The sequence below is a fragment of the Musa acuminata genome, chromosome BXJ3-9 (assembly GCF_036884655.1).
Source record: "Musa acuminata AAA Group cultivar baxijiao chromosome BXJ3-9, Cavendish_Baxijiao_AAA, whole genome shotgun sequence".
In the NCBI taxonomy this organism is placed as follows: Eukaryota; Viridiplantae; Streptophyta; class Magnoliopsida; order Zingiberales; family Musaceae; genus Musa; species Musa acuminata.
Window position 1 is genome coordinate 1,903,103 of NC_088357.1, and position 26,696 is coordinate 1,929,798.

Consider the following 26,696-nt stretch of genomic DNA (forward strand, 5'->3'; position numbering starts at 1 on the left):
TTGGATGGGAAGTCCCCATCGATCGACCATCACCTGCATAGAACAGAATAGAACAGGGGCACATTCATCCCGTTCCAGTGGGAGTTTCGCCATTTCAAGGCCGCAAAAGCGGATGGCAGCGCTTCCTGCGGCGTCGGCTTTGCTGATCAATGCATCTCTCTCATCCACCAAAGTCTTTCTGATTTCTGTGATACTTGCATATTTAGTCACATTGATTTCAGTAGTGCCACAATAATACCTGCCTTCTCCTCTCACACAAACCACACTACTGTTTTATGAAAAATGATCATTATAACCATGCTTTTCTATATACCAACATGCAAATGTAGTCTCTTGATGTTAAGTTAGCACACGTTGCTAAGATTGCCCAAATCAAAGTACATCTTGATTGTCACATATAAATGAATGCATTTGACCAAATTTCGAAGTTAACCATATAAGTTAGTCACAGATACTAGCTAGCTAGGGGCCTCACAATTAAGTTGACCAACTCAACTATCGTGAATCGGAACATCTAACTCGGATAACCAACTCGAATCCTATCTCAATATAATCTGATCACAGTATAAATTACTCGGTGGTAGAAGAACATACTGTGCTGGTTGAAGTTGCAGCTTTGGACGACCATTAACATCAATATCCAGCAGTCATCTAAGCTTCTGTGGCATGGATGATAGAGCTGTGCAGCCATGTATAAATAAATAATTCAGACGTTTAAATCCCCGCCGCCACTCGCAAACAGTCCAAATTATCGCATCCAGTAATCAAGCAGCTGAGCATATTCCACTGCTTCATATGCTGTGGTAAGCACTTCATCTCTTGGCATCCAACTATCTTCATAGGTGTCCCAACCCTTGAATTCAGACATCCACAGCACCTCATTGTTCAACCAAATTCTCAATCTTGTAACCATGAGGTCCACCTCTAAAGCTTTGAACTTTGGACATTCAATTATGTGGCAATCAACCATTCATTTCAACAGTATATTTATTTCAAAATTACTCAAGCTTAGAGTGGCACAATCTCACCACAGATAACACAAGTCAGAATACTGCATGTGTAATGATAAATTTACAAATTATAAGAAGGGAAAAAGAAAGCTCTCTGAAGACAAACAAGAATAGGCATTAAGATACGCAGACAATTGTGACAAACGCAATCTTCAATTCACTACCAAATTGGATGTCTTGTTTATTGTATATAAATTAATGCCCACGACGTGTTGTCGGCTTTGTATATAAATTAAACGAATAGACAAAGGCACTGCAAAAGTAATGTTGATGTCTTCCTGCGACGTCGGCTTTGTCGATCAACGCTCATCAATGCACATCTCGGTGGAGTGAAGAGCTTAGGCACCGGTTGCTTGGCCGGCGTTGAGACACCGATCGATGATACAGGAGAGATGGTCCTTGAACGCACCATGTACACCGTGGTTATATAGTACGGACCGTCTTTGAGCTGTTCATCGAAAGGTTTTATGTCGTTAGAATGGCAGGACATACTCGACACATCAAATACAATTTGACGCGTCGACTGCTGCCGGAAGCAGATGGTGTTTTCTGAATAGCTAAATGAAACATTAATAATTCTATCTCAATCTGCTCTAATCGTAGTATAAAATATTCCAAGGTAAGAGAACGTACTCTATCTACTTCGCTGGTTAAAGTCGCAGCTTTGGACAACCTTTAACATCCACGTTTGGCAGTCGTTTAAGCTTCTCTGGCATGGATGACAGAGCTCTGCACCCATACATGCATAAAGATTTCAGACGTTCCAATCCTTGCAGCCACTCCGGCAAACAGTCCAAATTGTCACATCCGATAATCGTCAAGCTTCTGAGTTTAACACATCGTTGCATGTCCTGTGGCAAACACCTCATCTCTTGGCATCCAACTATCTCCAAGTTAAATATTTGGAGGTTATGCCAACCCTTGAATTCAGATGTCCGCAGGATCTCATTGTTCAACCAAACACTCAATCTTATGATCTCGAGATTCACCTCTAAAGCTTTAAATTTTGGGCATTCGATTAGTGTCAATTCATAAAGTCTCGGGAACAAACGTTCTGCTCTTTCCACTTTTAGCCATTTTTCTAGTGCAGGCATATGAGACAATATGAGTTTTTCCAACTTGGGAAACATTCCATTGTTACCGTAGAATGCTTCATCCACAACATTGATTAAATCCATACCACTAATCTCAACAATTTTGAGATCGAGTAGTCCTCCGAGTGATGGTAGTCTTTTACATCTCTTAAGATCGATTAATTTGATCTCTTTCAACTTGTGGAGATAGTCAAAACCCTCTTTTATCCATACTGGCAATTCCTCGCCAGCATATAAAATAATTTCTAATTTTTTTAAGTTTAGATTGGGTTGGAGGCCATCAAGCACTTGCAGCGAAACCAATTCGAAGGTTCTTATGTCATCCATATTTATCCATTTCCAATGTAACCTCAAATACGTGAGTCGTGGAAGTACATCATGCAACTTTAAAGGAGTCGAAGCATCTTCTGAATTTGATGCTTGTTCAAGGTTTTGTAGCCATAATTCTTTTAGATTCATCAATGATTGCAACTCTGAGAAGGCATTTCCAAGACCACCAACAATGATATGTCCATACAATTTCAGAAGGTTACTCATCTGATTTATTCCACGCGACATTTGATTCAATGGACATCTATACACATTAAGGTTTATCAGCTTTTTCATATTACTCAAACCTTCAGGCAATCGGACAAGCCATTGACAACCTTCCAAGTCTAACTCTTGTAAATTTATAAGGCCAGTGACCGAAATGGGTAGCATTTGAAGCTTTGTACAGTAAGCTAGTCTTAAAACATGTAAATTCTCAAGATTATGCATTCGTCTTGGTAGCTTCTGAAGCTTTTCGCAATGAGCTAAATTTAAGACTCGTAAATTCCTAAGTTTGCACAAGGATTTAGGAAGTACTTGGATCTCGGATTGAGAAAGGTTAAGGTATCTCAAGATAAGCAAATTGCCCACTGAATGAGGTAGCTGCTGGATTCTAATAGCTCGTAAGGATAATATACGTAAATGTACAAGATTGATAAACATACCTTTCGGAATATGTAAGATATGATATTTGTGTTGGAGATCCAATTGCTTCTGCTGTTGTAATACCAAACCTCTCAACTTATTCACCCCATTGGACAGGACCTTCGGAAATGTGATAGTATTAGAATCGACAAGCATACGTAGATAGAGACATTGTTGTGGGATTATCGAATTTGAATCAACCCCCTTCAAGATGTAGCATTGTTTTGTGGCAGTAAATAAAAAATGTATATCGTCAGAGATGTGGGTCTCCAGATATTTCCTTATCAGCCTTTCGTCGTCTGAATACGGTAGAACGCCTTCAGCAGCTAAGACGTGCGAGACGTCTTTATAATTGGGCATGTCATCTTGTAGAATCAACCAGCGGTACAAAACTAATCGCGTCCTTGTTGGTGGCATGTAATGAAGAAAAATTAAAGCCGTGTCGGGGTTTTGCATCACTTCCTCCCACTGATGCGCATTTAGAGCATCAATTTGTTGTTGCCATCGATTCATTTCAGTATATCTGAATATGGAGCCAAAGATCTTGGCGTCCGTGGGAGACCCATCAGATGAATAATAGTTACTATTACAGAATTGAATTATCGCGTTTGCTTCGTCGTGTTGATCAGGGCGGATGAGTGCTCGTCTCATGCACAATTTTACCCAATCATCCTCCGATAGGCCGCTCAAATAGTACGAGGACCCCAGTATACGCTCACTGAAACGCAGGTCAGGAATGACCACGGTACTCCCCGGTGCGCCGACGAGCAATAGAAAGTTCTCCAATTGGAGCCACTTATCCTTGTCCTCCTCGTCGAGGTTGAGATCATCCAGAACGAGCAAGTATTTGCTTCCATGGATTCCATCGTAGAATAGCCAGATGTCCTCGCATGGCTCCCCGGTTATTGATCTCGTGAATTCTCTCATGATCCACATGGGATCCAAAGAAGCAATGTTTGGGACATCCACCCAGATTCGATGCTGGAATTGCTCCTGCACCCAGGAGTGGTGGTAAATCAACCGAGCAAGGGTCGTCCTTCCATCACCGCCATCTATGAGTAGCCATTCAACACCATCGCCAGACTGCTGTTGCTGCAAAATCTTGATGATTTCTTCTACATCCTCGTTGCGTCCCACCACCTCTTCTCTTAGGACGGTGGAGTACTCTTCTTCTTGTCGTGGATCCACAGACTCCATTATCTCCTTCGAGAGGCCCAACACAGACCCCCTCCTCACCAGATAGTTCAGCCTGCCTACCATCTCCTTGAGCTCCAATAGAATGGCTTGGCGAGAGGCCTCTCTGATGCTGCAGATGGAGTGTGGCAAGCGATTCGATGTTGCATTCGCTCCTCCACTTGGATGCCAGTCAAGGATCCTACCGAGCAGATCGTCGACGTTGACAATGGTTGCACCGACGTCGGTCAACCACTCCTCCAACTCCGGCTCCTTCAACGCTCGAAGCTCAGCGTCGAAGATCGTGCCATTGATAGCCCAGAGGCGGTCCCGAATCACTTCCATGTGGTTTGGCATGCCTAGTAGTCGTCCCTGCGCCATCATCGCAGGCATCGGCAGTATATGCAATAGTACGCGTTCCAGATCTGACGCCAACGCCATGGCTTTGATGTCAGGGTGGCAACTATGGAACTCTAGATCATCAATTGAGCTGTGGGCTAACATTACTCGACCCACTTGGAATCTACAAAGTATTTGTGCCCCGTAGTTGTTCCTTTTCGGACAACACTTTGTTTTCATCCCAAGCAACCATTAATGCTCGATGAAAGCTAATACGGGTGGTGCCACCGATACAATGACGCTCTTGGAATCTACCTTCACAATCTGTGCAAGTAACGAATCAATCATCCAACCAAGTTCCAAGTAATGTTTGATTCTACTATGCGGTTAGTTACCTTTGCGCGGCTCACCTGCAATCGCACAATCTTTGTGTCGAGCGAGCTGTAATGGAGCAAAAGATGATGTCTTTGTCTCAAGCGAGCTGTAAAGGAACAAAAGAACATGTGGTCGCCTACGATTCTCTACCTCTCATTCATTCTTTCTCATATTTCTTTTCTTCCTGTGTCAAGACACAGAGCAAATGGGTTTCTTTTCCCTTGGCGTTTGCCTTTCTCTGATGCTCCGAGGGAGCCATGAATGTGCTAACCTTCCTTTTCTTTAGTAAGTGATTAGGAAAGTAATGACCCAAGCATGACACGCCAATTCATTCAGTCGAGAATTGTCACTAAGATAATGACATGGTCGAAAGAGCCCGTTCCCCTGTAGCCACCGATAGGAGCATGATCTATTGAATCACCTATTGTATTGAATTAACCCATGACAGCAAAGCCCATCCCCTCTTCTTTCCTTTCTTGAATCACCTATTGTAGCAACCAACTATAATTTGGGAAAGACTTGCACACCCAACCATAGAGGGTATTAATTCTAGGCGACGTGATCCAGTTTTCCTTTCCCCTCTTTGGCACAAAGGATCATTTCCTATTTATCTCGAACAAGCATTAGCTCAAATAAATAGCACCCTCGTAGTCATCCTTCCTTGATGCCACCCATAGGGAGACATGCCTACCAACCATTAATATCAACGAGCCGAAGTAAGAGGTACCCTAACCCCCTGTCGATCTTATTACATCGGTTGCTTATGTATAAAAGCTAACCCCCAAAGCTTAAGGGAATAACTGGACTATTTTCACTTCTCTACTAATTTTATTACCGAATAGGTCGAGTCGGAACATCCCCCGACGCTGACCGTTTGTATAGAGACCTTAACAAGACTAAAATGCATGGAAGACACCAAATTTACTCTCCATGAATAAATAACACTTCGGGATCGTACCAATCGGGTTTGCCCTCATGTGACCCTCGTTGGCCCTGGAACGAGCTTACACTTAGGATCAAATCAAACGGTATCGACTTTAAGGTTTACAGCATCAAGGCAAGAACAAGAGGGAAAGAACCCTTTGCATGCCCTGCTTCTCTTTCATAAGCGTGACTCAAACTTTAATTAAGGTAGTGGACGTGAAGGCAACTGCAACATTGCAGAGGTGAAGCTTCAGTAGTTCTGCAAATATAATGCTTCAAGAGATCAGTGAGACGAGGTGATGTAGCCACAAATCGGACCACTTGTTCTCTTCGTTTGCTGATGGCTACGTGGAAGAAGTTGCTGCCCTCCCCGTCCCTCACCTCCGTGCAACCGGGGCATGTTTCGATGAGATGTTTGATCACGTTCACATGCCCGAAGCTTGCAGCGACATGGATTGCAGAGGCGCCATCATTGTCTCGCAAATACGCAGTAGATGCATCATTTTCTAGCAGAAGTCTCACCATTTCGAGGTCTCCGCGGGCGGCTACAAAGTGGAGAGGTACGAGTCCGGCGGCATCGGCTTTTCGGGTTAAACTGGCCCTCTGCTGCAGCAACATCCTTGTGATTTCCACAGCTGATAAATTGGAAGACGTTGGAAAGTTACTCCAAAAAGCTTTTAGAAGATTCCATCTTATTTCTTTTCTGAATTACGTGTATATAAATAAAGGATGCGCCGTAAATTGTCAATTTTGTGGCAATCAACCATTCATTTCAACAGTATATTCAATTCAAACTTACTCAAGATCTTAAGAGTCGCACAATCTCACCACAGATAACACAAGTCAGAATATTGCATGTGTAATGATAAATTTACAAATTATAACAAGGGAAAAAAAAGCTCTCTGAAGACAAACAAGAATAGACATTAAGATACGCAGACAATTGTGACAAACGCAATCTTCAAATCACTACCAAATTGGATGTCTTGTTTATTGTATGTAAATTAATGCCCACGACGTGTATCGCAGAGGCACTGCAAAAGTAATGTTGATGTCTTCCTGCGGCGTCGGCTTTGTTGATCAATGCACATCTCGGTGGAGTGAATAGCTTAGACACTGGTAGCTTGGCCGGCGTTGAGACACCGGTCGATGATACAGGAGAGATGGTCCTTATACACACGATGTACTCCGTGGTTATGTAGTACGGGCCGTCTTTGAGCTGTTCATCGAAAGGTTTTTTGTTGTTTGAATGGCAGGACATACTCGACACATCAAATACAATTTGATGCGTCAATTGCTGCCGGAATCAGATGGTGTCTAAGCATGTTCTGAACAGTTAAATGAAATACTATTAATTCTATCTCAATCTACTCTAATCACAGTATAAAATATTCGAAGGTAGAAGAACATACTCTGTTCCACCGGTTAAAGTCGCAGCTTTGGACAACCTTTAATAACAACTTTTCTTAGTCGTTTAAGCTTCTCAGGTATGGATGACAGAGCACCGCAGTCATATAAACATACAGATTTCAGATGCTTGAATCCTTGTAGCCACTCCGGCAAACAGTCCAAATTGTCGCATCCGTTGATCGTCAAGCTTCTGAGTTTAACACATCGTTCCATGTCCTGTGGCAAACACCTCATCTCCTGGCATCCAACTATCTCCAAGTTCTTTATCGGGAGGTTCTGCCAACCCTCGAATTCAGATGTCTGCAGCATTTTATTGTTCAACCAAATACTCAATGTTGAGACCTCAAGATCCACCTCTAAAGCTTTGAATTTTGGACATTGGATCAGTGTCAATCGACGAAGTTTCGGGAACAAAAATTCTTTTTTTCTCTCCACCTTTAGCCATTTTTCTAGTGCAAGCATATGAGACAATGTGAGTCTTTTCAACTCAGGAAATGTCCCATCGTCACCATAAAAGGCTTCATCCACAACATTGATTAAATCCATACCACTTAGCTCAACAATCTCGAGATCGAGTAGCCCTCCGAGTGATGGTAACTTTTTACATCTCTTGAGATTGATTAGTTTGATCTCTTTCAACTTGTGGAGATAGTTAAACCCCTCTTTTATCCATATAGGGAATTCTTCACCGATATATAAAATAATCTCTAATTTTTTCAAGTTTAAATTGGGTTGGAGGCCTTCGAGTACATGCAGCGAAACCAACTCTGAGGCTCTCATATCTTCCATATTTATCCATTTCCAATGTAACTTCAAATACATGAGTTGCGGAAGTATATCATTCAACTTTAAAGGAGTCAAAGCATTTTCTGAATTTAACACTTGTTCGAGGTTTTGTAGCCATAATTCTTTTAGATTCCTCAACGATTCCAACTTTGAGAAGGCATTTCCAAGATCACCAACTACAATATGTCCAGACAACTTTAGGAGGTTACTCATCTGACTTATTCCATGTGGCATTTGATTCAATGGACATCTATATACATTAAGATTTGCCAATTTTTTCATGTTATTCAAACCTTCGGGCAATTCGAGAAGCCATTGACAACCTTCCAAGTCTAACTCTTGCAGATTTATAAGGCCGGTGATCGAAATAGGTAGCATCTGAAGTTTTGTACAATAAGTAAGTCTTAAAACATGCAAGTTCTCAAGATTATGTATTCGCTTCGGTAGTTTCTGAAGCTTTTCACAATGAGCTAGATTTAGTACTCGTAAATTTCTAAGTTTGCATAAGGATTTAGGAAGTGCTTGGATCTCGGACTGGGAAAGGTTGAGGTATCTCAAGATAAGCAACTTGCCCACTGAAGTAGGTAACTGTTGGACTTTGATAGCTCGTAAATATAATATACGTAGATGAATAAGATTGGTAAACATACCTTCCGGAATATGTAGGACATGATATTTATGTTGGAGATCCATCTCTTGTTGTAATAGCAAACCTCTCAACTGATTTATCCCATCGAACAAGGTCATCGGAAATGTGATCGTATTGGAATCGACGAACATACGTAAATAAAGACATTGTCGTGGTATTGTTGAATTTGATAAACCCCCCCTCAAGTCGTAGCAATGTTTTGTGGTAGTAAATAAAAAATGCATATAATCGTAAACGTGGAACTCCAGCTTTTCCGTTATGGTGCCTTCGACGTCTGAATACGGCAGAAAGCCTTCAGCAGCTAAGACGTGCAAGAAGTCTTCGTAATTGGTCTTGCCATCTTGTACGATCAACCAGCGGTACAATACCAATCGTGTCATCGTTGGTGTCATGTAATGAAGAAAAATTAAAGCCGTATCCTTGTTGTGCCTCACTTTCTCCCACTGACGCATATTTACAGCATCAAGTTGTTGTTGCCATCGACTCATTTCAGTATATCTGAGTACGGAGCCAAAAATCTTGGCGTCCGTGGGAGACCAATCTTGTGTGTTTCTCTTAGAGGAGTGAATTATCGCTTTTGCTTCCTCCCGTTGATCGGGCCGGATGAGCGCTTGTCTCAAGCACAATTGTACCCAATCATCCTCCGGTAGGCCGCTGAAATGCCACGTTCGGACAGATGACCCCAGTACATACTGAATAAAAAACAAGTCAGGAATGACCACCACGGTACTCCCCGGTGCGCCGACGAGCAATAGAAAGTTCTCCAATTGGAGCCACTTATCCCTGTCCTCCTCCCCGAAGTTGAGATCATCCAGAACGAGCAAGTATTTGCTTCCATGGATTCCGTCGAAGAATAGCCAGATGTCCTCGCATGGCTCCCCGGTTATTGAACTCGTGAATTCTCTCATGATCCACATGGGATCCAGAGAAGCAATGTTTGGGACATCCACCCAGATTCGATGCTGGAATTGCTCCTGCACCCAGGGGTGGTGGTAAATCAGCCGTGCAAGGGTCGTCTTCCCACCAAGGTCATTTATGATCTGCAATTCATCACAATCGCCAGACTGTGGTTGCTTCAAACTGTCGATGATTTCTTCTACATGCTCGTTGCGTCCCACCACCTCTTCTTTTAGGACGGTGGAGTACTCTTCTTCTTGTCGTGGATCCACAGACTCCATTATCTCCTTCGAGAGGCCCAACACAGACCCCCTCCTCACCAGATAGTTCAGCCTGCGCACCATCTCCTTGAGCTCCGATAGAATGGCTTGGCGAGAGGCCTCTCGGATGCTGCAGATGGAGTGTGACGAGCGATTCGATGCTGCAGCCGCTCCTCCTCTTGGGTGCCAGTCAAGGATCCTACCGAGCAGATCGTCGATGTCCACAATGGTTGCACCGACGTCGGTCAACCACTCCTCCAACTCCGGTTCCTTCAACGCTCGATGCTCGGCGTCCTTGATCGTGCCATTGATAGCCCACAGGCGGTCTCGAATCATCTCCATGTGGTTTGGCATGCCTAGTAGTCGCCCCTGCGCCATCATCGCAGGCATCGGCAGTATATGCGATAGTACGCGCTCCAGATCTGACGCCAACGCCATGGCTTTGATGTCAGGGTGGCAGCTATGGAACTCTAGATTATCAATTGAGCTGTGGGCTTTTATTACTCGAGCCACTTGGAATCTACAAAGTATCTGTAACTCACAGTTGTTCCTTTTCGTACAACACTTTGTTCTCGTCTCACGCAACCATTAATGCTTGATGAAAGCTAATCCGGGTGGTGCCACCGATGCAATGACGCTCTTGGAATCTACCTTCACGATCTGTGCAAGTAACGAATCAATCATCCAAGCAATGTTTGATTCTTCTCTGTAGTTAGTTACCTTTGCGTGGCTCTCCTGCAATCTCACAATCTTTGTGTCGAGCGAGCGAGCTGTAAGGGTGCAAAAGAAGTTGTGGACGCCTACGATTCTCTACCCCTCATTCATTCTTTCTCTTATTTCTTGTCTTCTTTCGTCTGTGTCAAGACACCGAGCCAGTGGGTTTCTTTTTCCTGACCCTTTGCCTTTCTCTGATGCTCCGAGGGAGGCATGAATGTGCTAACCTTCCTCTTCTTCTCTAAGAATCGTACAGCTTTTAATTAAAGCATTTACATCATCAGTGTTTTGATTTAATAGACATCTTCTTTTCTTGGGGGGGAAAAAACAAGAATCCTTGGATGCCCTGCTGCTCTTTAATTAAGGTAGTGGACGAGAAGGCAACTGCAACATTGCAGAGGCGAAGCTTCAGTAGTTCTGCAAATATAAAGCTTCAAGACCAAATATCATCGCTATATATACCTAAAAAACAAGGTGTGAAGAGAGGATTGGAGAAATCTTCCAATCAACAACATTTAGCCATCAATAAGCCAATTAGCTGTTGTAATAATAATAATGCATGGGTAGGAATAAGAAAACTTTCCACCTTGTCGGAATTGGACCATTAAAATATGGTAATGCGTACGAAGTTGGATGGCAGCATCCCTGCATGCCTCTTCTTATGGCTGCTCGGCTTTGGGTTTAGGTCAGTTACAAGCAGAGATGAGGTTAATTAAGGGACCAATATATGTTGAGTTTTTCCAAGAAAATAGCAAGATCTTTGATGAAATATATGACATGTAATTAGCACCGAGTTGCGATTAAAAAAGAAATAGCTGATTTTGAAGAATAAAAATGCAAGTGCTTATATAATCAAAAGGGCAAAAGAAAGTAAAAGAAGAATATGAATGTATGCCATAAAATTTCTTTAAGAACATCACTAGAAACACATAACAAATATATATTTTTTATATCAAATTAATCAAAAGCTAAGGAATATGTAGATCAAGAATATATCATGATGTATACATGTCTAGCTTTCCGAAAACAGAGAAGAATGTATAGGCCGAGGTGGTCCGAATTCAATATTTACATAGACTCAATATTATATTAGATCGAGGTAATCGGATCTCGATAGTCAATAGTCAATACCATATCTAATCTCCATGACACTCGTGACTTCAACTCGTTAGTGTAAGCTGGGTTGAAAGGCATTAGCTGAAATTTCTATCATACAGAATACCTATCCATTTCATATCAAATGCATTTACCCTTCTTGGTCGGAAACAACCCCATGTCTCGAGATGTGTTATTTTCCGGCCAAAATTTTCGATAACACAACAACCTGTTTTTGTTTTTTAAATTTCCAAAGCATAGGTGAGGGTAGCGATAAGCACTACCACAATGGACAGAATTGTACTCTATTTCTTTATATTGCTTGAGTTCTTCTTTTTCTTGTTTTTTGTTTTTTGTTTTAAATAACTTGCAGAATGGTTATTCATTATTCTCTACTCGATTTTTGATAGAAAAAAAATATTAATTTAAAAAATTCTTGTTTTTTCACATTATGTTTTTGTTTGTTTTTGCTGCTCACCTTTGCGCTCGTGATACTGCATCAATTTCCTCACCATCTTACACACAAATAAGGAATATTAGCTATGATTATAGATTCTTCTCTAAGGTCATGTATAAATAAGGAGAAGATCTATCACTTATGTTACACAAATAAGGAGAAGATCTAACACTATGTTCTTTGTTTTTGATGCTCACCTTTGCGCTCGTGATATTATGCCAACTTCCTCACGGTGGTGCCGGTTAAAAAAAAATCTTGATCTTATTTTTGGAGGATGAATTCAACTATAAACATGCACGAAGGGGTAGAATCATTCCTTCTTTTCTCGATGGCTACATGGAAAGAGTTCCTGTCCCGATCGTCCATCAGCTGCATAGAATAAATAGGGGCATTTTTCTGTGGGATGTTTGAATACTATATCTAAATGTCCGCAACTTGCTGCAACGTGTATCGCAAAGGCTCCGTCATCGTCACGCAAATACGCCGTGGACGCAGCATCCTCTTCACCATTTTAAGGTCGCCGGCAGACGCCTCCCCGACCAACAAAACAATTGCAGTTGGATGCTCGGCTTGCAAAAACCCATAATCCCTCGATGGTAGAAGCTCTGGCCATTTTGGAGGCTCTCAGGCATGCTAAAGCTATGGGCTCGAGGAACATTTGGCTTCGATCCGATGCTCAAGCTATCATCTACTTCGTTAATGGCTTCCAGCAAACAAACCCCTTGGCAGTTGCAAGCAATTATTTCTGATGTAAAACCCTTATGGGCAGCCTCCGGATCTCTTGTTTCAATCTCATGCCTAAGACACTCAACCACAAAGCCCACCAACCTACGTTTTGATTTGGTAGAACCTCTAAGTTCCCCTCGTTTGATTTGTACAATGGATGATGTAGAAAGCTTGTGCAATCCCCTAGTAAAGTTTTTCTAAGAACAATGAATGACATTTTCTTTCCAAAAAAAAAAAAAAGAATAGCAAGTGAGCTTTCAGCAAAAAGGGAATTTTGAAGGGGCTGGCACTTGTATTCCATGGAAACAAGCTGTATTCTAGAATATGACAGTACATGGAGTCCAACAAACAAGAAAATTTGGAAGGGGGGGCACTTTATTCTGGAACCACCACTACTCCAATTATGAAGTCTTACATGATGAACTTACGTGAAGAAAACGCCTCTGAATAGGACGTATAAACGTCACGGAGTTTCCTTGCCGCACTTAGTCCGAACCAATGCAAGGTAATTAAAATGTTCCATGTAATGTACCGAATAAAAATGAGACTCCAAACCCCAATGAAATGAGCGAGCCAGGTGAATTCATCCGGAATGAGTAGGTATAATCCACAGGAGAATGCTAATATCAAAGCTAATATTGAGATCTGCAACAGCAGTATGGCATTGGGAAGTTGCAGGATCTGATAATTTTTACTGCCCAAGTGGATTTGAAGGACGAGGAGGAGAACCAGGAAGGATGTTGTCATAACCAAGGTGTCAAATATCAGAAACATTCCAAAAAGAATTCTATTCGGTGTTTCTAGCATGCCTGGATCATTGCTCACATCACTTTTGTAGCCTCGTGACAAAGTAAATGCTGCAGTGAATGTGACGGTGGCAATAAGCCCTGCCGTCAAGGACAAGTTGTTGGCGAATAATGTATAATCTCGAGGTTCTTCTTTTTGCATCTCCAAACGATCTGAATCACGGCGCTTAGGACAGAACCATGAATCATTGATCATCAGTTGTTCAATCAATAAGTTCTGTTCAACAAGAAGAAGATTGAATCAGTCATAACAACGTACTATATAGTTTCCAAGAATGTACCAAACATAATCATTTTTCTTTTTGTGTATCATATATATAATATACGTATAATCACTTTCCTAATCCAATATTGACATAAACCCTAAAATTCTGAAAATAATTGCACATATCCATCCTTATGCGTATTAATGGAGCCTGAAAATTCAACTATGATAAAACACAATGTTTGATCCAAAAATTTCACTACAGATCCTTAATTTCTGATCCGTCGATTTCTGGAAATTAAATACAAGTTCTGGATGGACCTGATCTAATAATAACAACCCTGGATATAATTTTGCACCAGCATGACGCTTATACAAGAAAAAATCATATATATATATATATATATATATATATATATATATATATAATTCTAGGATAGGATTTTAAAATTGGTAGTTCCATTTAAGTCATAAATGTAAATATTAAAAAGAAATTTGTAGTCAAAGAATGACTATGAAATTCAGTATTCAAATAAAAAAAAATTAAAAATTCACCAACAATTATATAAGATTATGATGTGAGAACCGACACAAAACCAAGGGATAAAGAGAACCATCCGTAATATCCTATAATCAATGTACGTACAGTTCATTATAGAACAACGTAAGTGTAATTAGTTTGTACGTACCCGAGGTTCAAGTGGTGTCCGTGTGCGGCGCAAAGCGACATCAAGAGCGGTATGACCTTCGTTGTTCATTGCACTTTTCCTAATGTTTTTATTGGACAACAGCATCCTTGTGATAGATAAGTTTCCAGATAACGCAGCTGCATGTAAGGGCGTGTTCCCTTTTTTATCTGGCTGATTTAGAAGATCAATGAGATGCGGTGATCCGAGAACATGACTGATAACTGTTTCACTTTCCTTTTCAATGGCTACACGAAGGAAGCTCCTGCCTTGATTGTCCATCAGCTCCACACAATCAGGCAATACTTTATCGAGATGCTCAATTGTACTTACATGCTCGCCACGAGCAGCAACATGAATTGCAGAGGCACCATCATTGTCTTGCAGACGCGCAATGGATGCATCCTTTTCCAGGAGTAGTTTTACCATTGCAATATCACTGTCCGAGGCAGCAAAGTGGAGAGGAGTACTTCCATTGTTATCGGCTTTCTCCAGTAACCTTGGTCTCTCCTCCAGCAATATTTTTGTGATTTCTAAAACATATACGTCATTGCTTAAAACTAACTCATCACATCGGTTTAAGTAATTACATATATTCCTTACAAAAAAAAGAAAAAGAAATAATCCTCATAAGATTTTCTAATAGCTGTGACAACAATAATTAATCCAAAAAGAGCATGACTTTAACCCATAAAAAGTTGATCGAACATGCATTGCAGGGTAGTCCCAATTGGAACACGTATTTTGGTTTTGGAAGACTCATCTACACCCATTAAACATGAGGAACTATTTGAGCGGGTCAGGCCCATATCTCTTTGATGGTTATTCAGATTTATGACAAGTTCTACTTTTGAGTTATAGCAAATCTTCAGCTATCAGTGGCTTAGATATAAACCTAATTTGTGTAAGAACTTTTTGTAGTGCCAAATCATAATTTTTTCGATTTACTCTAATGTTTGATTTAAGTTGGTTCCTAGTTCCAAATTTGTACACGGACAGCCTATTAGCTAGGAGATGGTGATCCAGTACAGTATACTTACATGGTACGTACACATGCAAGTTAACACCCTATATATGACTGCATGTTCGTGTACTTAATTTACTGACCGTAGCTCCTAAGGACAGCGGAGTGCAGAGCTGTCTGCCCGTTGGGTCCGTCGCATGACGCCTCGCCCGCCTCCAGTAATCGTCGCACGATCGGCACCGACTCGCACTCTACCGCCGTGAAGAGTGGCGAGACGCCATTGACGTTGTTGGTCACCGCGGACACACCTGGAGCCTTCGCCATTAGTGCATCGACGACCTGTTCATGGCCGTTCTGTACCGCCTCGTGCAAGGCAGTGTTACCAACGTCGTTTGCCATCTGGACTAGTGAACACACTCTGTCGTCGCCCTGGGCGCTCCTTCCAGAGGCAATAGAGATGAGGTCATTCACTAGCTGGTGATGGCCTGCCCTCGCGGCGATGTGCAATGGAGTGTCTCCTCGTGCGTTCTTCAACTGGAGGAGCAAGGGCTGTCGGTCGAGGGCTTCATTGCAGAAATCGGTGTGTCCCGGCTTGGCTGCGATGTGAAGCATCGAGTTCCCTCCGGCCGTCACAGGGACGTCAGGGATGCTCGTTCCAAGTATGTTGGTATCGCCCGACCTTGCAGCCTCCAACAGTTCGAGGCTCATTGGAGTGAACAGTTCAGGAACTGATTCCGTGATCTGCATGCTTTGAGATAGTGATGAAGCACATAGTAATCTAGACCAGAGGTGCTCCTTATATAGCAGAGGGGTTGCGTGGAATCTTTTCTACATGTTCGGTCAGTATGCGTAATGTTTCGGGGATATTCCATTCATTTTCTTCGCTTTAACTTTTCGGGGTTACTATGAGTGTGACCGGGTTTGTTCGATGCATGAATGGTGGCATTATGTTAATGTTCATATAAGTTGGCAATGATCCTCCCTATTCTTATTGAATTTTAATAATATTTATCATTTTAATTTTTATTGTGATTAATAAGTATTTTAAAATTTCTAGAGCTCGTATGAGTTCTCATAAGGAAAGAAGATCCTAATAATTAGAGTTTAGTTCTTTCCTAAATATTTTATATATCTATGAGTTTTTTTAGGCTAAAGCAATATGTGAGAAATACATTTAGTGTTTAGAGATAATACTCTCTTAAGGGTTTCTAAAAAGAACGAGAGAAAATAGTATAAACTTATTAAAATTTATATCATAGGATCTATAAGAAAGTTTTGTTTGAGGGATCTATAAAAAATTTTGAATTTTCTTCTAGGTAGGATTTGCTAAATCATGTTAAATATTATGTTGATTTTCTGACATGCTTTCTGACTTATTAATCTCTAGGTATTCTCTTCGGGATACACAAAAATAGATAAAATACTCACAAAGGGGCAAAGAATTCTTGAAGAAAGGAAACCCCAGTAATTAATGTTTGATTCTTTTATAAATATCTTATATATTTCTAAATCTTAAAAAGGGATGAATAAGATATGAGAAATATTTTTGTTGCTTCTCAGTTTCTCTCAATGATATATAAATAGGGTAAAAGAAAAATATATAAATTCTTCAAAATTTATATAAGAATGTCTAAAAAAAGTAATATTTGAGTAGGGATAATTCAAGGTTTTTGATTGATCCAAATAATTTAATTTTTCTCTTTGTAAATATAGATAGAATTTATCAAATTATAGTAAATATTATATCAATTTTCTGATATAATTTTTAGCTGGTTGATCATTACATATTATTTTAGTTTTGAAAATTTTCTCTCTACCTTCACCAACCTTCTTTTAGCATCTTATAGTTCCTATATGTCCTTTTATATTCGCTGCGACTGATCCCAGGAGGATGTGGCCGTGAAATTTTAAGTGTAAAATTTAGCTTCATGGAAGATGAATTCGCGAAGACCAGTTTGGCGATTGAAGAGGAGTTGCATAAGATATTTATATGCGTCCTGATAGCTCATTCAATGTCGATGTTCGTTTGACTTAGTCAATTGAGTTGATCATTCCAAACTTATATAATTTTGACACGTCCCAAAACATCATTGGAGTCACGAATCGTTATCTTGACCAAATCAAAGAACCTACACGATTGCAATTGGCTATCATTTTTCAACCACGTGACTCCAGCTTTTGTTAAGGTTATCTAAAAAATTGCTATTTATTATTTTGAAATATATCAAAAATATTCTTAATTTTGATTTGAAATTATTTAAAAACTCTCAAATAAAAATATTTTATAATACTTTAATACAAAAATAATAACATTAGATATTTTATGAGACCTGTGCTTAATGCCTGACCATGGCATTCGTTTGTGTCTGCCATCCTCATAGTCTTCCCTCCACAAAATGGCCGGTCTCTATCTAACAAATTGCAACTCTCGTTTTCTCGGAGTTTTCTTTGTCGTCGATGTTTCACCAAACGCTCATTATCTCGCCTTCCTCGTTTGGCGTCCACGTAAATATATACAATCACCACCACTTTATTTTGCTTGGCTACGGTTGGGGATTCAGAGCAAATAAATTATCTGAGCCCTACCCAAGTCAAGTGCACTGGCCAACCACGAGGGGTCATAAAAAGATAAGGGGTTTGCAGCCACGAAATAGTGATTTCTTTTTTTGGATTCTATTGTTGCGAGCGAGTCTAGAAGATGGATCCAACTGTGCCGACCTGACCTTTCTGAAGTGAAAGATCTTAATATTGGAGAAAGCAATATCAAGAGCAGTAAGTCGACCGTCATTGTTCATTGCACTATTTGCAACTCTTTTTTATTGCATGACGACATGGTTGTGAGACTCGAGCTTCGCGGGAGATGACCGCTACATGAAAGGGTGTGTTCCCATCTTTATCATGCTGGCTCACAATATCATCAACAAGCTCTGGCAGTCCAAGCACGAATTTGACCACTCGTGGCTACATGGAAAGAGTTCCTGTCCCGATTGTCCATCAGCCGCATAAAGCAGGAGCATTTTTCTGTGAGATGTTTGAATATTATATCTAAATGTATCGCAGAGGCACCTCATCGTCCCGCAAATACGCCGTGGACGCAGCATCCTCTTCACCATTTTAAGGTCGCCGGCAGACGCCTCCCCGACCAACAAAACAATTGCAGTTGGATTGGCTACTCGGCTTGCAAAAACCCACAATCCCTCGATGGTAGAAGCTCTGGCCATTTTGGAGGCTCTCAGGCACGGTAAAGCTATGGGCTCGAGGAACATTTGGCTTCGCTCCGATGCTCAAGCTATCATCTACTTCGTTAATGGCTTCCAGCAAACAAACCCCTTGGCAGTTGCAAGCAATTATTTCTGATGTAAAACCCTTATGGGTAACCTCCGGATCTCTTGTTTGAGTCTCATGCCTAAGACACTCAACCACAATGCCCACCAACCTACGTTTTGATTTGGTAGAGGCTCTAAGTTCCCCTCTTTTTATTTGTACAATGGATGATGTAGAAAGCTTGTGCAATCCCCTTGAAAAGTTTTTCTAATACAACGAATGGCATTTTCTTTCCAAAAAAAAAGAAAAAGAATAGCAAGTTAGCTTTCGGCAAAAAGAGATATTAAACAAGAAAATTTTGAAGGGGCTGACACTTGTATTCCATGGAAACAAGCTGTATTCTAGAATATGATAATACATGGAGTCCAACAAACAAGAAAATTTGGAAGGGGAAACTTTATTCTGGAGCCACCATTCCATCACTACTACAATTATGAAACCTTACATGATGAACTTTCGAGAAATTATGTCTTTATTTCCTTGAAATTTTGCAACACACTCACAGTTCAATTGCATTATTTTTCTCAATCATCACTTTTGATGATTGTAATCCCGCAAAGAACTGCAGATCCTCTAATGATTTTAAATAACCGGCAATATGAAGAACATTAGCATAAATGAGTAAGCTAGGATAAACGTCATGGAGTTCCCTTACCGGCTTGAGGAGGTGCACTTACCCCATATGTAGTGGAAAAAATACAGAAACAAAGGTTGATCTAGAATGAAGTACAGGAAAGAAATGGAAATGAAAACACAAATGAGGATGAAGAGCCAGAAGTCTTCGCCCGCAATGAGTGGGTATAAACCACTGGCGAATGCTACCATCAACGCTTCCAGTGAGATCTGCAACATCAGTCTGGCATTGGGAAGATACCGGTTCTTATATATTTTACTGCCCAAGCCGACATGAAGGAGGAGGAGGAGAACCAGGACGGATGTTGTCAAAGCCAAGGTGTCAAATATCAGAAACACTTTGAAAGCAGTTCTCTTCAGTAATATCGGCATGCCTGGATCATTGCTCTCATCACTTTTGTAGCCTCCTGGCAAAGTAAATGCTGCAGCGAATGCGACGGTGGCAACAAGCACTGCCGTAACGGACATGTTGTTGGCGAATAATGTCTCATTTTTAGGATCTTTTTCTCGTTGCATCAGCAAACGATCTGTGATAGCATCAAGGCGCCGCGGACTGAACCGTGAACCATTGGTCAGCAGAAGCAGAACCATAGAGGACTGCACGACAACACAAAACCAAGTGATAAAGAGAACCATCCGTTATATCCTATAACCAATGTACGTACAGGCAGGAAGTTCACATCTTAATTGTAGAACAACGGAAGTGTAATTAGTTCGTACATACCGTATACACACGGTCTGCGGGTGTGCTGCGCAAAGTGACATCAAGAGCGGTATGACCTTCGTTGTTCATTGCTCTTTTCTTAATGTTTTTATTGGACGACAGCATCCTTGTGATGGCTAAGTTTCCAGATAACGCAGCTGCATGTAAGGGCGTGTTACCTTTTTTATCTGGCTGATTTAGAAGATCAACGATATCCGGTGATCGGAGAACATATCTGATAACCATTTCCCTTTCCTTTTCAATGGCTACATGAAGGAAGCTCCTGCCTTGATTGTCCATCAGCTCCACACAATCAGGGCATACTTCGTGGAGATGTTTAATTGTAGTTACATGCCCGCAACGAGCAGCAACATGAATTGCAGAGGCACCATCATTGTCTTGCAGAGACGCGATGGATGCATCCTTTTCCAGGAGTAGTTTTACCATTTCAATACCACCGACCGAGGCAGCAAAGTGGAGAGGAGAGTTTCCATTGTTATCGGCTTTCTTCAATAACCTTGGTCTCTCCTCCAGCAATATTTTTGTGATATCTAAAACATATACGTCATTGCTTAAAACTAACTCATCACATCGGTTTATGTAATTACATATATTCCTTACAAAAAAAAAAAGAAATAATCCTCTTAAGATTTTCTTATAGCTGTGACCAAAATAATTAATCAAAAAAATGCATGACTTTAACCCATAAAAAGTTGATTGAACATGCAATGCAGGGTAGTCCCAATTGGAACACGTAATTTTGGTTTTGGAAGACTCATCTACACCCATTAAACTATCTGAGCGTGTCAGGCCCATATCTATTTGATGGTTATTCAGATTTATGGCAAGTTCTACTTGTGAGTTTAGCATTTCTTCAGCTATCAGTGGCTTAGGTGTAAACCTAATTTGCGTAACAACATTTTGTAGTGCCAAATCATAATTCTTTCGATTTACTCTAATGTTTGATTTAAGTGTGTTCCTAGTTCCATATTTGGACACGGACAGCCTATTAGCTAGGGGAGATGGTGATCCAGTACAGTTTAGTTACGTGGGTCGTACACATGGCAAGTTAACACACTATATATATGACTGCATGCTCGTGTAATTAATTTACTGACTGTAGCTCCTAAGGACGGCGGAGTGCAGTGCTGTCTGCCCGTTGGGTCCGTCGCATGACGCCTCGCCCGCCTCCAGTAATCGTCGCACGATCGGCACCGACTCGCACTCCACCGCCATGAAGAGTGGCGACACGCCATTGACGTTGTTGGTCACCGCGGACACACCTGGAGCCTTCGCCACTAGTGCATCGACGACCTGTTCATGGCCGTTCTGTACCGCCTCGTGCAAGGCAGTGTTACCAACGTCGTTTGCCATCTGGACTAGTGAACCCACTCCGTCGTCGCCCTGCGCGCTCCTTTCAGAGGCAGTAGAGATGAGGTCATTCACTACCTGGTGATGGCCTGCCCTCGCGGCGACGTGCAATGGAGTGTCACCTCGTGCGTTCTTCAACTGGAGGAGAAAGGGTTGTAGGTCGAGGGCTTCATTGCAGAAATCGGTGTGTCCCTTCTTGGCTGCGATGTGAAGCATCGAGTTCCCTCCAGCCGTCACATGGACGTCAGGGATGCTCGTTCCAAGTATGTTGGTATCGCCCGACCTTGCAGCCTCCAACAGTTCGAGGCTCATTGGAGTGAACAGTGCAGGAACTGATTCCGTGATCTGCATGCTTTGAGATAGTGATGAAGCACATAGTAATCTAGACCAGAGGTGCTCCTTATATAGCGGAGGGGTTGAGTGGAATCTTTTCTACATGTTCGGTCAGTATGCGTAATGTTTCGGGGATATTCCATTCATTTTCTTCGCTTTAACTTTTCGGGGTTACTATGAGTGTGACCGGGTTTGTTCGATGCATGAATGGTGGCATTATGTTAATGTTCATATAAGTTGGCAATGATCCTCCCTATTCTTATTGAATTTTAATAATATTTATCATTTTAATTTTTATTGTGATTAATAAGTATTTTAAAATTTCTAGAGCTCGTATGAGTTCTCATAAGGAAAGAAGATCCTAATAATTAGAGTTTAGTTCTTTCCTAAATATTTTACATATCTATGAGTCTTTTTAGGCTAAAGCAATATGTGAGAAATACCTTTAGTGTTTAGAGATAATACTCTCTTAAGGGTTTCTAAAAAGAACGAGAGAAAATGGTATAAACTTATTAAAATTTATATTATAGGATCTATAAGAAAGTTATGTTTGAGGGATCTATAAGAAATTGATATAAAAAATTTTGAATTTTCTTCTAGGTAGGATTTGCTAAATCATGTTAAATATTATGTTGATTTTCTGACATGCTTTCTGACTTATTAATCTCTGAGTATTTATTGGTTTTAAAAATTTCTTCTTCTCCGATAAGTGGTATTAGAGCTCAAAAGATTTAATTGTCAAAGATTCAATAAAGATGAGTGATGAAGATTAGGAGTATGAAACAAAAGTATTTTCTCTTCGGGATACACAAAAATAAATAAAATACTTACAAAAGGGCAAAGAATTCTCGTGAAGAAAGGAAACCTAGTAATTAATGTTTGGTTATTTTATAAATATCTTATATATTTCTAAGTCTTCAAAAGGGAAGAGTAAGATATGAGAAATACTTTTATTGCTTATGAGTTTCTCTCAATGATATATATATATATGATATATAGAGAGGGTAAAAGAAAAATATATAAATTCTTCAAAATTTATATAAGAATGTCTAAAAAAAAGTAATATTTGAGTAGGGATAATTCAAGTTTTTTGATTGATCCAAATAATTTAATTTTTCCCTTTGTAAATATAGATAGAATTTATCGAATCATATTAAACATTATATCAATTTTCTGGTATACTTTTTAGCTGGTTGATCATTACATATTATTTTAGTTTTGAAAATTTTCTCACTATCTTCACCAACTTACTTTTAGCATCTTTTAGTTCAAATATGTCTTTTTATATTTGTTGCGACTGATCCCAGGAGGAGGATGCAGACATGAGATTTTAGGGACAAAATTAAGCCACATGGAACATGAAAGCGCGAAGACCAGTTTGGCAATTGAAGAGGAGTTGCATAAGAAATTTATATGCGTCCTGATAGCTCATTCAATGTCGATGTTCGTTTGACTTAGTCAATTGAGTTATCCTGATAGCTCATTCAATTGACTTAGTCAATTGACTTAGTCAATTTATATGCGTCCCAAAACATCATTGGAGTCCCGAATCGTTATCTTGACCAAATCAAAGAACCTACACGATTGCTATTGGCTATCATTTTTCAACCACATGACTCCAGCTTTTGTTAAGTTTATCTAAAAATTTGCTATTTATTATTTTGAATTATATCAAAAAATATTCTTAATTTTGATTTGAAATTATTTAAAAACTCTCAAATAAAATATTTTATAATACTTTAATACAAAAATAATAACATCAATATTTTATGTGACCTGTGCTTAATGCCTGACCATGGCATTCGTTAGTAGTGTCTACCATCCTGATAGTCTTCTTGCCTCTACAAAATGGCCGGTCTCTATCTAACAAATTGCAACTCTCATTTTCTCGGAGTTTTCTTTGTCGTCGATGTTTCACCAAACGCTCATTATCTCGCCTTCCTCGTTTGGCGTCCACGTAAATATATACAATCACCACCACTTATTTTGCTTGGCCACGGTTGGGGATTCAGAGCTAATAAATTATCTGAGCCCCACCCAAGTCAAGTGCACTGGTCAACCACGAGGGGTCATAAAAAGATAAGGGGTTTGCAGCCACGAAATAGTGATTTCTTTTTTTGGATTCTATTGTTGCCAGCGAGTCTAGTAGATGGATCCAACTGTGCCGACGTGACCTTTGTGAAGTGAAAGATCTTAATATTGGAGAAAGCAATATCAAGAGCAGTAAGTCGACCGTCATTGTTCATTGCACTATTTGTAACTCTTTTTTATTGTATGACAACATGGTTGTGAGACTCGAGCTTCGCGGGAGATGACCGCTAAATGAAAGGGTGTGTTCCCATCTTTATCAGGCTGGCTCACAAGATCATCAACAAGCTCTGGCAGTCCAAGCACGAATTTTGAAGGGGCTGGCACTTGTATTCCATGGAAACAAGCTGTATTCTAGAATCTGATAGATAATACATGGAGTCCAACATTCCATCAATAGTACAATTATGAAAGATGAATTTTCGAGAAATTATGTCTTTATTTCCTTGAAATTTTGCAACGCACTCACAGTTCAATTACATTATTTTTCTCAATCATCACTTTTGATGATTGTAATCCCGAAATTTTTAAAGAACCGCAGATCGTCTATTAATATTACATAACCGGATATTCGAAGAACATTAGCATAAATGAGTAAGCTAGGATAAATGGAAAGGACAATACAGAATAAGAGGTTGATCCATAAGGAAGTACAGGAAATAAATGGAAAGGAAAACACAAATGAGGATGAAGAGCCAGAAGCATTCACCCGCAATGAGTGGGTATAAACCACTGGCGAATGCTGCCATCAACGCTAGCAGTGAGATCTGCAACATCAGTCTGGCTTCGGGAAGAAACCAGTTCTTGTATGTTTTACTGCCCAAGCCGACCTGAAGGAGGTGGACGAGAACCAGGAAGGATGTTGTCATAGCCAAGGTGTCAAATATCAGAAACACTTTGAAAGCAGTTCTTTTCAGTAATATCGGCATGCCTGGATCATTGCTCTCATCGCTTTTGTAGCCTCCTGGCAAAGTAAATGCTGCAGCGAATGCGACGGTGGCAACAAGCACTGCCATAACGGACATGTTGTTGGCGACTAATGTCTCATTTATACGATCTTTTTCTCGTTGCATCCGCCAACGATCTCTGATAGCATCACGGCGCTGCGGACTGAACCGTGAACCATTGGTCATCAGAAGCAGAACCATAAAGGACTGCACAACAAGAAGAAGATTGAACCAGTCATAACAACGTACTATATAGTTAGTTTCCAAGTATGTATCAAACATAATTGTTTTTATTTTATTTTATTTTTGAGTATCGTATCATATACATATAATCACTTTCCTAATCCAATATTGACATAAACCCTAAAATTCTGAAAATAACTGCACATATCCTTATGGGTATTTATGGAGCCTGAAAATTCAACTCGAATCCAACACCAAGTTTCACTGTGATAAAACACGATGTTTGATCCAAAAAGTTCGCTACAGATCCTTAATTTCTGATCCGTAGATTTCTTGGAATTGAATACAAGTTCTAGGTGGCCCTGATCTAATAATAACAACCCTAGATATAATTTATATGTATTAAAAAGATATTTGTGGTCAAAGTATGACCATGAAATTCAATATACAAATGAAAATTTTTTTAAAAAAATACGAACAATTATATAAGATTATGATGTGAGAACCGACACAAAACCAAGTGATAAAAATAATTAATCCAAAAAATGCATGACTTTAACCCAGAAAAAGTTGATTGAACATGCAATGCAGGGTAGTCCCAATTGGAACACGTATTTTGGTTTTGGAAGACTCATCTACACCCATTAAACTATCTGGGCGGGTCAGGCCCATATCTATTTGATGGTTATTCAGATTTATGGCAAGTTCTACTTGTGAGTTTAGTATTTCTTCAGCTATCAGTGGCTTAGGTGTAAACCTAATTTGCGTAACAACATTTTGTAGTGCCAAATCATAATTCTTTCGATTTACTCTAATGTTTGATTTAAGTTTGTTCCTAGTTCCATATTTGGACACGGACAGCCTATTAGCTAGGGGAGATGGTGATCCAGTACAGTTTAGTTACGTGGGTCGTACACATGGCAAGTTAACACACTATATATAACTGCATGCTCATGTAATTAATTTACTGACCGTAGCTCCTAAGGACGGCGACGTGCAGTGCTGTCTGCCCGTTGGGTCCGTCGCATGACGCGACATCCGCCGCCAGCAAAAGCCGCACGATCGACGTTGACCAGCTTTCCACCGCCATATAGAGTGGCGAGACGCCATTGACGTTGTTGGTCACCGCGGACACACCTGGAGCCTTCGCCATTAGTGCATCGACGACCTGTTCATGGCCGTTCTGTACCGCCTCGTGCAAGGCAGTGTTACCAACGTCGTTTGCCATCTGGACTAGTGAACGCACTCCGTCGTCGTCCTGCGCGCTCCTTTCAGAGGCAGTAGAGATGAGGTCATTCACTAGCTGGTGATGGCCTGCCCTCGCGGCGACGTGCAATGGAGTGTCTCCTCGTGCGTTCTTCAACCGGAGGAGAAAGGGCTGTAGGTCGAGGGCTTTTTTGCAGAAATCGGTGTGTCCCTGGTTGGCTGCGATGTGAAGCATCGAGTTCCCTCCGGCCGTCACATGGACGTCAGGGAAGCTCGTTCCGAGTATGTTGGTATTGCCCAACCTTGCAGCCTCCAACAGTTCGGGGCTCATTGGAGTGAACAGTTCAGGAACTGATTCCGTGATCTGCATGCTTTGAGATAGTG

General features: G+C 40.6%; 5 protein-coding genes across 5 annotated transcripts; all 5 read right to left on the reverse strand.

Moving 5' to 3' along the window:
* Window positions 1-1,660: 1,660 nt before the first annotated feature.
* On the reverse strand, window positions 1,661-4,612 carry LOC103997232 (disease resistance protein RGA2-like). Its single transcript, XM_065168992.1, has one exon. The coding sequence runs from the start codon at window positions 4,610-4,612 to the stop codon at window positions 1,661-1,663; it is 2,952 nt and encodes a 983-aa protein (XP_065025064.1).
* Window positions 4,613-7,294: 2,682 nt separating this feature from the next.
* LOC103997233 (putative disease resistance protein RGA4) lies at window positions 7,295-10,309 on the reverse strand. Its single transcript, XM_065168993.1, has 3 exons — window positions 9,149-10,309; window positions 8,359-8,443; window positions 7,295-8,241 (listed from the first exon to the last, which is right to left on the reverse strand). Exons 1-3 carry the CDS (start codon window positions 10,307-10,309, stop codon window positions 7,295-7,297), a joined length of 2,193 nt encoding a protein of 730 aa, XP_065025065.1.
* Window positions 10,310-12,481: 2,172 nt separating this feature from the next.
* LOC103997234 (ankyrin repeat-containing protein NPR4-like) lies at window positions 12,482-16,290 on the reverse strand. The gene is made up of 3 exons (XM_065166368.1): window positions 15,668-16,290; window positions 14,564-15,093; window positions 12,482-13,886 (listed from the first exon to the last, which is right to left on the reverse strand). Exons 1-3 carry the CDS (start codon window positions 16,269-16,271, stop codon window positions 13,275-13,277), a joined length of 1,746 nt encoding a protein of 581 aa, XP_065022440.1. The 5' UTR covers window positions 16,272-16,290; the 3' UTR covers window positions 12,482-13,274.
* Window positions 16,291-19,447: 3,157 nt separating this feature from the next.
* LOC135648567 (ankyrin repeat-containing protein NPR4-like) lies at window positions 19,448-21,937 on the reverse strand. The gene is made up of 3 exons (XM_065166357.1): window positions 21,303-21,937; window positions 20,206-20,735; window positions 19,448-20,078 (listed from the first exon to the last, which is right to left on the reverse strand). The coding sequence occupies exons 1-3, from the start codon at window positions 21,904-21,906 to the stop codon at window positions 19,500-19,502; spliced, it is 1,713 nt and encodes a 570-aa protein (XP_065022429.1). The 5' UTR covers window positions 21,907-21,937; the 3' UTR covers window positions 19,448-19,499.
* A 2,569-nt stretch (window positions 21,938-24,506) lies between these two features.
* LOC135649977 (ankyrin repeat-containing protein NPR4-like) lies at window positions 24,507-26,682 on the reverse strand. Its single transcript, XM_065168994.1, has 2 exons — window positions 26,079-26,682; window positions 24,507-25,171 (listed from the first exon to the last, which is right to left on the reverse strand). Exons 1-2 carry the CDS (start codon window positions 26,680-26,682, stop codon window positions 24,576-24,578), a joined length of 1,200 nt encoding a protein of 399 aa, XP_065025066.1. The 3' UTR covers window positions 24,507-24,575.
* Window positions 26,683-26,696: the final 14 nt, after the last annotated feature.